Source organism: Haliotis rufescens, unplaced genomic scaffold (assembly GCF_023055435.1).
Source record: "Haliotis rufescens isolate VD_foot unplaced genomic scaffold, xgHalRufe1.0.p SCAF_116, whole genome shotgun sequence".
NCBI lineage: Eukaryota > Metazoa > Mollusca > Gastropoda > Lepetellida > Haliotidae > Haliotis > Haliotis rufescens.
The window spans coordinates 667,138-679,007 of record NW_025963798.1 but is presented as its reverse complement, the minus strand read 5'-3'; the positions used below and the strand labels follow the sequence as shown (position 1 = coordinate 679,007).

At 42.6% G+C, this 11,870-nt stretch overlaps 1 protein-coding gene across 1 annotated transcript; it reads left to right on the top strand.

Moving 5' to 3' along the window:
• Positions 1 to 387: 387 nt before the first annotated feature.
• Positions 388 to 3,777, top strand: LOC124116805. The gene is made up of 2 exons (XM_046478319.2): positions 388 to 628; positions 3,181 to 3,777. Exons 1-2 carry the CDS (start codon positions 494 to 496, stop codon positions 3,556 to 3,558), a joined length of 513 nt encoding a protein of 170 aa, XP_046334275.1. The 5' UTR covers positions 388 to 493; the 3' UTR covers positions 3,559 to 3,777.
• The last annotated feature ends 8,093 nt before the right edge of the window (positions 3,778 to 11,870 follow it).

Sequence of the window (11,870 nt, the reverse complement as noted above, 5' to 3'; positions counted from 1 at the left end):
GATACGTCTTTATCATTCCACTATAATCAGTACACATTACACTGCCGTGGTAAGGTATCACGGCTGATGCTATTCACACGTGTCAACAAGGAGAGAACCCGTCTTGTGTCATGTTGGCCGTCACATCAAACAACGACTGTTTCAACTCCATGACGTATATTGGGTTGTGCACAACACGGGAGGAATCTTACATACAAACGTCAACACAACATTAACTCTTTAATAGACAAAAATAAGCATATGTCAAACTGTCCATGATACCCCGACGTTGCACGGCTATGTGATAACACTGGAAGATATATCTCTTCACGAAGGCAATTTAATCCTATTGATTTCTGTTATTTTCGTCCGTGGACGTGGGGTTGAGACTTTTGTAGTGTATTAGCCAACGGGAACCCTGATAACCTACTTCGATTGTCTGCTAATGACACGTGACTGACGCTTGTGTAAACGCTGGTTGCCGCTACTGCTGGTCACCGTGGTACTGGACTGGATGGGGGTGCGCTGTCGTGACTCGGACAACACCGTGACACGCCAAGCGGAGTGGAAGATGAGTCTGAAGGTGCCCGTATGTGGCATTGTGCTCAGTTGGATTACCTTGCTTCTCATCGAAGTGGTTGCTGAGGAGGTGAGTTACAGAGAACTGAGCATCTTCATCAGCTTGTCCAGCAAAATACTGTACATCATATTGGCAGAAGCGGCTGTCAACACTGGTATTGACGCATTGCAGTTCGGTGACGGATTCAATTTCCTCACTGAGATTATAATTTAACTAACTTTAGTTTAACTTTAATTTTAACATCTAACTAAAGAACTACAATGGTGTTTGTAAATTATTTTGGATTTTTGTAGTTAAACAAACTATATATATTTCATTAACCAGACACTGACAGAAATCGATATATTGTAGATGTAAATGATGCCGATATCAGTGGCGGATTCAGAGGAGGGGGTGTTCTGGGGGTGACCGTCCCCCTTTTTAAAGTGTAAAAAAGATTCCACCATGATAACGTGGTAATTTGGTTGTTAAAGTACAACAATGGTTTACATATCTGTTCGTGATGTTGTGGGTAGGCTTTTGGATTATACCCATACCACCCCAACCCAACCTCTCTCTCTCAAGGTACACATTGCCGAGGCGGAACCCCCTGTTTTAAAGATACACTTTTTTACCCTGTTTAAAAATATTTAACTTATCGTATTCATGTGGCGCCAAAATGGTAATAGCTATTAATCTGAAGCATCTACAAGAGTTCCTAAAGTTCCACTATTTTCCAAATCGGTATTTTTAAATGTTTTTAAAAATGCATTGTTCATATAACGTAATATACTATTATTATGTCGTAGCTATCAGGACAATACTCAGGCTGAGATTTAGAGGGAGCGGGTAAAAATTGTGAGTAACAAATAAAAACGCACCATTGCGTCCCTCTAACAGCGGATCTCTGGTTTGTTGTCAACAATAGAATTCTAGGACTAATGCAGTTACATAAAAGAAATGTTCACCCTCACTTTCAGACATCTAGATGACCTCATTTCTGTCAGCCAAATAAATGAGTGTCTTCCCTCATCTATCCACCAGAATTGGAAGTCATAGACAAAACTGAGATACCGTATTCAGTGTCCTTTCTGGGTGGATGCATAAACATTCAGATGCTGGCAACCTCTGTACCAAGCTGTATGACAAGAGGGAACAACCGGTGTCATCACTGACGTCAGGGATACAGTCATATAAGTGTCTGATCCATCACTATTTTCCCTTCAATGCAAGATCACTGCTTCGGCAGATATTAGTGACTGACCTTTCTCCGGGATTGTTCTCGACACCCGTGGTGACTATCCCCGACATCGTGGTGACTATCCCCGACATCGTGGTGACTATCCCCGACATCGTGGTGACTATCCCCGACACCCGTGGTGACTATCCCCGACACCGTGGTGACTATCCCCGACATCCTTGGTGACTATCCCCGACACCCGTGGTGACTATCCCCGACATCGTGGTGACTATCCCCGACATCCTTGGTGACTATCCCCGACATCGCGGTGACTATCCCCGACATCGTGGTGACTATCCCCGACATCGCGTCGACTATCCCCGACATCGTGGTGACTATCCCCGACACCCGTGGTGACTATCCCCGACATCGTGGTGACTATCCCCGACATCGTGGTGACTATCCCCGACATCGTGGTGACTATCCCCGACATCGCGGTGACTATCCCCGACATCGCGTCGACTATCCCCGCCATCGTGGTGACTATCCCCGACACCCGTGGTGACTATCCCCGACATCGTGGTGACTATCTCCGACATCGCGTCGACTATCCCCGCCATCGTGGTGACTATCCCCGACACCCGTGGTGACTATCTCCGACATCGTGGTGACTATCCCCGACATCGTGGTGACTATCCCCGACACCCGTGGTGACTATCTCCGACATCGTGGTGACTATCCCCGACATCGTAGTGACTATCCCCGACACCCGTGGTGACTATCCCCGACATCGTTGTGACTATCCCCGTCACCCGTGGTGACTATCCCCGACATCGTGGTAACTATCCCCGACATCGTGGTGACTATCCCCGACATCGTGGTGACTATCCCCGACATCGTCCATTGCTATAGCAGTATGTGTATTACCTACACCAGGATAAACAAATAAAGTCATGATGTCATGTCCCTTTGTACACCTTCCCTTTTGTATTTCCCGCGGGTAAATTTCACTTGTCAAATATCAATAGATCAAACAGATATCAAATAGATATATCAAATATTCATCCAAATCGTATTATCAAGATTCTATACTAAAAATAATTTTTAAAAAAATTAAGAATAATTCTATACTACCCACCATTCAATGTGCTGGAAATGCATCAACATGATATATTGCTTTTCAGACAGACAGACAGAGAGACAGACAGACAGATAGAGAATCTCTTCAGGCCATTGGTCCAAAATACTTTCATGCAAAATTAATCCGCCGTATATTACCGCATTTAACAATCGAAGAGGGAAAATGTCTTACTGTTTTAAAACTGTATAGATACAAGCTTACATCATGAATAATCTCGTGATGTGCAGTATTTAGTGTCTCCACTATTTCTTACAGCGGTCTCACTAACAAATAAAACATGAAATTCATCTTATAAACACTCTCATGTAAATTGCTTTACAGTGTAATACAAACACCGGCTGCACGTGCACGTTCCAAGATGGCGACACGACGGCTTTCGATGCCAAGGACACGCGTAGTGTCGGTCTGGCGGCTGCCACGGGTGCCCTGAGTTCCATGGTTCTGGCAGGGGGAGGCATGGCACTGTGGAAATACTTCAAGAACAGGGGCAGCGGAAACATGACCGACACGTACGGGCGTCCCCCGAGCAGCCAGGGGTCGTGGATGGGGGAGGAACGCAGGGCGCCTAATCGGAGGGGGTCCGTCCCGCTGTCTGATGACGGGTATGACATGTCGGGGAGAATGACGACAGCGTCTGGGAGGGGCCACCCCACAAACATCTACAAACACGGGGGTAAAATATGGCCTGGATCCAGATAGAGAGAGGCCCCACCGACGACCTGTTGAAGTGTATCTGTGATATAACGGTAGATATTACACTGTCCGGGCCATCACCGGACGTCATGAAGCAAGCACCATGTATTTTACAACTTTCAACAACGTTGCAAGTAGGAGCTGAAAAACTAAGGAAAATAATCAACGCACGTGTGAAGATGTATTGTCATTATATTTATATACACATAGACATATATATATATATATAGTAATAATTAAATAAGTGGAGTAAGATTGAACACAGTTTTAATTGGCTAGCGCTTTCAACTCGTACCACGTACGAGTCTCATCAGGCCATAACTGAATAACGGACTTGAAGTAGTAACATATAGTTGCGTGACGTCATAACATTTAGAGAACTATGACGTCATAATACCAAGGTGACAATGGACAAATAACTTACGCCTTTATATTTAACTTTAAATGTAAAGGCGTAAGTTATTTGTCCATTGTCACCCTGGTATTGTGACGTCATAGTTCTCTAAATGTTGTGACGTCACGTAACTATATTCAGTTATTCAGTTATGGCCTAATGAGACTCGTACGTGATACGAGTTGAAAGCGCTAGCCAATTAAAATTAAAACTGGGGTTCAATCTCTAACTCCACCTAAGTAATTATTACTATATTGTGCCTGAGAGTTAGAACTTTACTGTGCTTTATATATATATGTTATGTTTATCCACACATAGATAATTAATAGTTGTTAAGTTGTTATTTGAGGACAGGGAACAGTTACTTTCGCGCCTAAAATGTGCGTGAACTAAATTACTTACATTTTTATCTCAGTATTAGGAAAGACACTGAAATATACTCACCAGCAAAAGAAACACAACCCACAGAAACATATAGAGAAGTATTACTTTCAGAAGAGATGTTTGTCATGTTTACCAATTAATGACAAAACTAACAGTCAAGTGTTACCACATTGTCTTTATTCTTATCACGATATGCTGCACGTGATTTCCAAACATTACATGCTAATCCTGCACGAGACTAATGGTGTATCTCGAGTCATGGATCTATGACGTCACATTTGATGCGTTGAAGAGCGTCGGTTCACACAACAAACCAGTATGTTCGTTTGTGAATGTGAGTAATTCTTCATGTATTAACCAACATAAAGGATATTTGCCTTTCTTTTGTCGGTGAGTATATATGAATAAAATCCGCATTATCCTGTCATTTCAAGTCATCCACACGTGTTCTCATTTCGGACTCCGTTGCCGCTGAACAAATAAATTACCCGTGTAAAACCTATATTTTTGTATTATCTGTGAACTATTCAGCATAATTCGTATTCAAAACTCTCTGTGGTTTGAAGTTTATCAAATTATGTTTCTAGATTTGTCAGCACCATACCCGTGCTCGTGGGTTTCGCCGAAGTGGTAAAGGTCTGAGACCTGCATCACTTCGGGCTTTCCTCCCAAAATAAGCTGTCACGCCGCGATATAACTGGCATACTGTAATAATTTTCAAAGCGGCGTAAAACAACTTCACTCATACTCACTCCATTAGAACAAAAAAGCGGCGTTAAACCCAACTCACTCACTCTCTCTACGTTTACAGGGAATACATTGGTAATATGCCATCAGAAGGATGGGCTTGTTTAAGCTTGGAACATGTCAACACCAGGAAGATAGTATCTTCTGATGCCCAGTGTCTGTGGTATTTTTATTTATTTTGTACATACGCACCCCACAAGTTACAATTACAACCGTATCGAATGTTTACAACCCAGTGTGTCCGTTCTAGTAATATACAAACACACATGACAATTTAACAGGGTGACACTGCAATGCTGAGGAATCAGTCCACAAACGAATGGCATGCTTACATTGTAACAGTATATTTGCTGATCTGATTACATGTTTTCAAAATGAACAGCCAGGTACAAAACGTATGTACTTGATCTGGGAATAACGTAGAATTCTTTTCTTTAAGAAACAATCTTGCAATGTCATTTCCAGATCGTGCCAGCTACCTATTTTATATCATATCGGACCTACTAGAAAGAAGACCACCTACATTCACACTTTAACTACGTAACATCATATCGTATGCAGTCGTTTTGGATCACAGACCTGCGCAATGATACAGCCGTGGGTTCTTATAACTGTCCCGAGAAATTGTTATTGCATGAATCATACCTTGACACAACCCACAGACCCAAGTGATAATGGACTTATCAGAAAAATAGAATTCCCGGTGACGAAATAATTGGATGTTGTTAGAATTAATTTGAGCTTTATATAGGTAATTATTATTGTACACGTTTGACTTGACGCACTTACTAATTTAGCATATATCTAGAATTTATCAGACAAGTTGAGTACTTATATAAGATATACATGTATATTATTATTATTACCATATCACGATTGTCATATTACGTGTTACAATACGTTGTAAATCTGCACATAGGAATACCAACGACGATCACTGTTGATCAAATAAATACTATCTTGATTACCGTGGTTGTTTTGCTTTACAATAGGCCGGCGATTAAGTTATGACGACATTTCTACAACAGAACTTTGCCTTCTGATAATTTTGTTTTTCCTTAAACGCAGGGGTAGCCTAGTGGTTAAAGCCTTCGCTCGACGAAGGCCCTGGTTCGATTCCCCACATGGATACACCGTGTGAAGCCTATTCCCTGCATCGTTCACCCTGATATTGCTCGAATAATGTTTAAAGCGGCGTAAACCAATACTCAGGCACTCACTTTACATGCGACACCTTACACAGAGACAAAGTGAGACCTTAGGCAGACAGTCATTTGTCTCTGACGGCGATGCCATTGGGGTCGGGGGAGAAGTGGGTGTGGGGTGTGTGGGGTGGGAGGGGCGTCGTGCGTGTGCTAGTGTGATGAAATGTGGCATGGGGGAGAGGTGGGGGTTGGGAGGTACGGGGTGTGAGGGGTATCGTGCGTGTGTTAATGTCATGACATTGGGGGTGGGGGAGAGGTGGGGGTTGGGAGGTACGGGGTTGGAGGGGAATCGTGTGTGTGTTAATGTCATGACATTGGGGGTGGGGGAGAAGTGGGGGTGGGGTTGTGTGGGGTGATAGGGGCGTCGCGCGTGTGTTAGTGTGATGAAATTTGGGGTGGGGGAGAGTTGGGGGTTAGGAGGTACGGGGTGGGAGGGGCATCATGCGTGTGATCCCATGATGACATTGGGGGTGGGGGGGGGGGGGGGGGGGAGAGGTGGGGGTTGGGAGGTACGGGGTGGGAGGGGCATCGTGCGTGTGATCCCATGATGACATTGGGGATGGGGGGAGAGGTGGGGGTTGGGAGGTACGGTATGGGAGGGGCATCATGCGTGTGATCCCATGATGACATTGGGGGTGGGGGGGGGGGGAGAGGTGGGGGTTGGGAGGTACGGGGTGGGAGGGGCATCATGCGTGTGGTCCCATGATGACATTGGGGGACGGGGGAGAGGTGATAGTGGGGAAGGGCGGGGTGGCAGGGGTATCGTGCGTGTGTTAATGTCATGACAGTGGGGGTGGGGAGGGGCGGGGCATCGTGCGTGTGTTGGTGTGATGACATTGGGGGCGGGGGAGAGGTGGGGTTGGGGTTTGAGTGGGAGGGGCGAGAAACAACATTATATGTTGATGCACGTGGACTTTCAAATCTTCACCTGGACCTTGTACCGTTCGCTGTCGTATTTTGACTCAATGACCAACATACGAACACGTGATGTTCTAATAAAGAGTCGGAGGGAGAATATTGTCCTCACCCGTTTGTCATTAAGTGTGAGATATGTCCTACATATTCAAACTAAGCTACAAAACCCTTTCCATAGTTATTAGCAATCCGTTGTAGGATCCCAACTATATCATAAGCACGTGTTTGTGAATCACCCGTAAAACACGTCACAAACACACACAAAGGCAAGTCAATTATTCACATGAAAACACACGGGAACATATGGTACAAGTCAAACCAGGGAGAAGTAGTAATAGTAATAGTAGTAATAGTAGTAATAGTAGTAGTAGTGGTTGTTGTGGCAAGTGTAGTAGCAGCTAGTAGCAGTCGAAGCAACAGCAGCATTAGTAGTGGTTGTAAAATTTGTACTAGTAGTAACAGTAGTAGTAGTAGTAGTAGTATTTGTAGTAGTAGTAGTAGTAGTGGTAGTAGTGGTAGTGGTAGTGGTAGTGGTAGTGGTAGTAGTAGCAGTGGTAGTAGTAGTAGTAATAGTAGTATTTGTAGTAGTAGTAGTGGTAGTAGTAGTAGTAGTGGTAGTAGGAGTAGTAGTAGTAGTAGTAGTAGTAGTAGTAGTATTTGTAGTAGTAGTAGTAGTAGTAGTAGTAGTAGTGGTAGTAGTAGTAGTAGTAGTGGTAGTAGTAGTAGTAGTGGTAGTAGTAGTAGTAGTAGTAGAAGTAGTGGTAGTAGTAGTAGTAGTAGTAGTAGTAGTATTTGTAGTAGTAGTAGTAGTGGTAGTAGTAGTAGTGGTAGTAGTAGTATTTGTAGTAGTAGTAGTAGTAGTAGTAGTAGTAGTAGTAGTAGTGGTAGTAGTAGTAGTAGTAGTGGTAGTAGTAGTAGTAGTGGTAGTAGTAGTAGTAGTAGTAGTAGTAGTAGTGGTAGTAGTAGTAGTAGTAGTAGTAGTGGTAGTAGTAGTAGTAGTAGTAGTAGTAGTAGTAGTAGTAGTGGTAGTAGTAGTAGTAGTAGTGGTAGTAGTAGTAGTAGTGGTAGTAGGAGTAGTAGTAGTAGTAGTAGTAGTAGTGGTAGTAGTAGTAGTAGTAGTAGTGGTAGTAGTAGTAGTAGTAGTAGTAGTAGTAGTAGTAGTAGTAGTAGTAGTGGTAGTAGTAGTAGTAGTAGTAGTAGTAGTAGTAGTAGTAGTGGTAGTAGTAGTAGTAGTAGTGGTAGTAGTAGTAGTAGTGGTAGTAGGAGTAGTAGTAGTAGTAGTAGTAGTAGTAGTGGTAGTAGTAGTAGTAGTAGTAGTAGTAGTAGTAGTAGTAGTAGTAGTAGTGGTAGTAGTAGTAGTAGTAGTAGTGGTAGTAGTAGTAGTAGTAGTAGTAGTAGTAGTAGTAGTAGTAGTAGTAGTAGTAGTAGTAGTAGTAGTAATAGTAGTAGTAGTAGTAGTAGTAGTGGTAGTAGTAGTGGGATCAAACTGGAATCACACGACGCATATTCGCCCAACTCTTCGACACATTTTATCAGTTTCTTGCAGATAAATTGACAACAAATTATGTTCGCGTGGAATTAATCGATGAATGTACAAATAAAAGAATGGATGTAAAGGTGACCCGATAGTTTTACTCTTGACATTTCAATGCATTGTGTAGCCGAGCTATCACGGGACAATGTCACGACCCTTTGCAGAAGGTCACGCCACTAATTTGGATTTTTATGGGAGTCCTGCCATCTGCCAACAGTCAGGACAACATCTTCGTAGGCGGACCAGTGATCTCCACGTTTATTTATTCAACAAGAGACTGGTAAACTGGTGTCTAGTCCACTTTCTGAACACTAATTAGCATGATATGCAATAGACATTTATTTCTGTATGTGCAGCTGATATTGCCCCAGCCGCCTCCGTGGTCTTGTGGTGACGGAGAGCGGAAGGTCCGGGGTCCGGGGTTCGATCCCCGGCCGCGTCATACCAAAAGACGTGAAAAGATGGTACTTGTTGTTACCCTGTCTGGCGCACAGTATACTGTGTCTGAGTGGGGTATTCATGTGAAACTGCGGCATGGTATCTCAGTGAGCTAGCACTATAAATCGGCATCAGTCCGGACTAGTACAAGCAGCAACAAACACATATTGCCCGATAATCACAAAACCGCCCCCGTGGTTGAGCGTCTGCCGTGAGAGTGGAGGTCGGTGGTTCGATCCCTAAAAGACGTTAAAAGGTGATACTTGTTGTTACCCTGACTGTAATAGGGGATAGAACAAGGACTGGTCTGTTTGGATCCAGCATAGATTGTTCGAGTTGTCTATCCATGTTAAAATCGCTAGCACTATAAAGTCCGGACTAGTACTAACAACCACGCACGGACGCACGCACGCACAGACGCACGTAAGCACGCGTCTGAACGTCGCTAAGTGGAATAATTTTGAATGCGACCTTAAACCCCAATTCACCTGATATCACTTATATTATCATAGAAATTAAATAGTTATTATCATAGATAGATAGTGAGTATTAGCAACATGGTTTCCGTGAGGAACTAAGAACCCTGGTCATGTGTGGCTGTAAGACCGTCTTCCCTGATAGGCTGGCTGGTCGGATAGGGTCCATGCCAATCTCCGTGGCCTCTCCCTGGCACACAACACCAGAAGCTATCCTCAGATCTGATGGACTGGGTGTTTGGGGAACTGGCCAGGAGGGACTCCCACCATGCGCTCAATCAGGTACTTCCAACACAACAGTCACAGAAATAATACTTATCCTGATATGCATAGTGTCTAGTGGAATCTGTCTAAATTGGAATTGTGTTGGATCGAAAGTTGAGTCCAATTCACAAACTGGTCCGTATCAGTGATATTTCAGCAAGAGTTGCGTCCCTTGATATCAAGCCATGAACAAGCAGGATCGTACATAATATTGAATCCAAATTGCACACCAGCCAGCTTATTGACGATAAATTATCATTGTAAGTTCGTGATCGTACTCGTTGTCCGGTATTGATAAAGATCCGGATAGTTCTAGTCGTGTTTTGACAGATTCCATTGTATGTACAATCGTGATTCCAGGGAGGAAGGGGCGGACATGACGTCTTCCTGGAAGTGATGGGTACCATAGGAGATACCTGTAACATGAAATATGTGTATGTAATCTATAAATACACAATTCAAACAAACAAACAAACAAACAAACAAACAAACAACAAAAGCCTGTACATGCTGCTGTAGATATATACGGTGACACCGTGTCAGTCAGTTCCGGGGGAAATCGCCCAGATAAACAGGTGTCCGGATTAAAGAAAAATAGTAGACATGTTTTATTAATAAAGATGAACGTCACAAGGGTAACCGCCTGGAATACGGATCTGCCTGGATCACTTATATTCTCCATAAGTTATACATACATATTATGATGTAGGGCGACCCATGCCTACATGGATTGTCGAGCTGTAAATATTGAGGGGGATGTCATCTGTGATCAAAGCAAGTTGTGGAAACTAAACATATATACATGATATATAAAACATGTACTTTCACAATGACACGATATCAACCGCATTTTAAGCAAGTAATTATTATTTGTAGTTTATTATTAATATTCCTTTGTAAACAGAGGCTTCCCGCTATTTATTCAGTTATTCATATATATTCATATATATATATATATATATATATAATAAAATAATAAAGTCCACGTTAGTCCATCATCTTCTTTATATCAGTTTCATACATAGTACTTTCGCTGTCTCATGACAGAAGAGCACACTTCATGAACTTCACACTGAAGAGCTGTCATGAGACAGCGAAAGTACTATGTATGAAACTGATATAAAGAAGATGATGGACTAACGTGGACTTTATTATTTTATTATATATTACATGTACACCGAGTGAACATTTACCTCATTTTTGTATATATATATATATATATATATATATATATATATATATATATATATATATATATATTCTTAAACACAGATACTAAAATAAAAACTACTCCTTCTTTTTTCATGTCATTAATACATTCCAGCTGCGGTGCACAAACAAGTTAAGAGCACCTGACTTAACATTAAACAAATTCATAGGTTGTCAGAGGTTTCAAATGTCAGCATTTTTGTCTGCAGTCGAAGTGTCCGGGGATTGGGATGTGGCGGAGTCGTGGCCAGACACGTGACAGTTGTCACAATCTGTGAGGTTGCTGTGGCCACCATTACTTGCAGAACTGAGATATATGTTCAGTTATTCGTACGCACAGAAATGAGTTCTATGACAGAGATGGCGTTCTTCTGTTCCAGGGAAGTACTTATGTAATGAAATAGAAAACGAATCTGCCACGCAAATATATTTCAAACGTCAACGGCAGAGTGTAACCAGTCTCGTTTATTTGCCGAAACAGATTCCATCGGGCGTCAATAGTGAGGGAAATTCTATAAATGGATCACTGAAAATCAGTGATGACAGCAGATGTTCACAGGAAGCGTCAATCATGCCCTGCTTTTCTGACAGCACCCGCCACTCTCACAATTAGCAAACATCTATGTGTTGTTCTTTGCCAATCTTAACCTCAGTTCAATACTAGCAGCAGAATTTGTTTCTTACTTATATCTTGTTCTTTGCCAATATTTTAGCTGATCTAAAAGCAGAATCGATTGTACAATTCCGACAAT

Excerpts from the sequence above, each read along its gene's own strand:
- LOC124116805 (XM_046478319.2), top strand. The coding sequence starts at position 494 with ATGGGGGTGCGCTGTCGTGACTCGGACAACACCGTGACACGCCAAGCG. Across the intron at positions 629-3,180 it reads TCGAAGTGGTTGCTGAGGAG|TGTAATACAAACACCGGCTG; the intron begins GTGAGTTACAGA and ends ATTGCTTTACAG.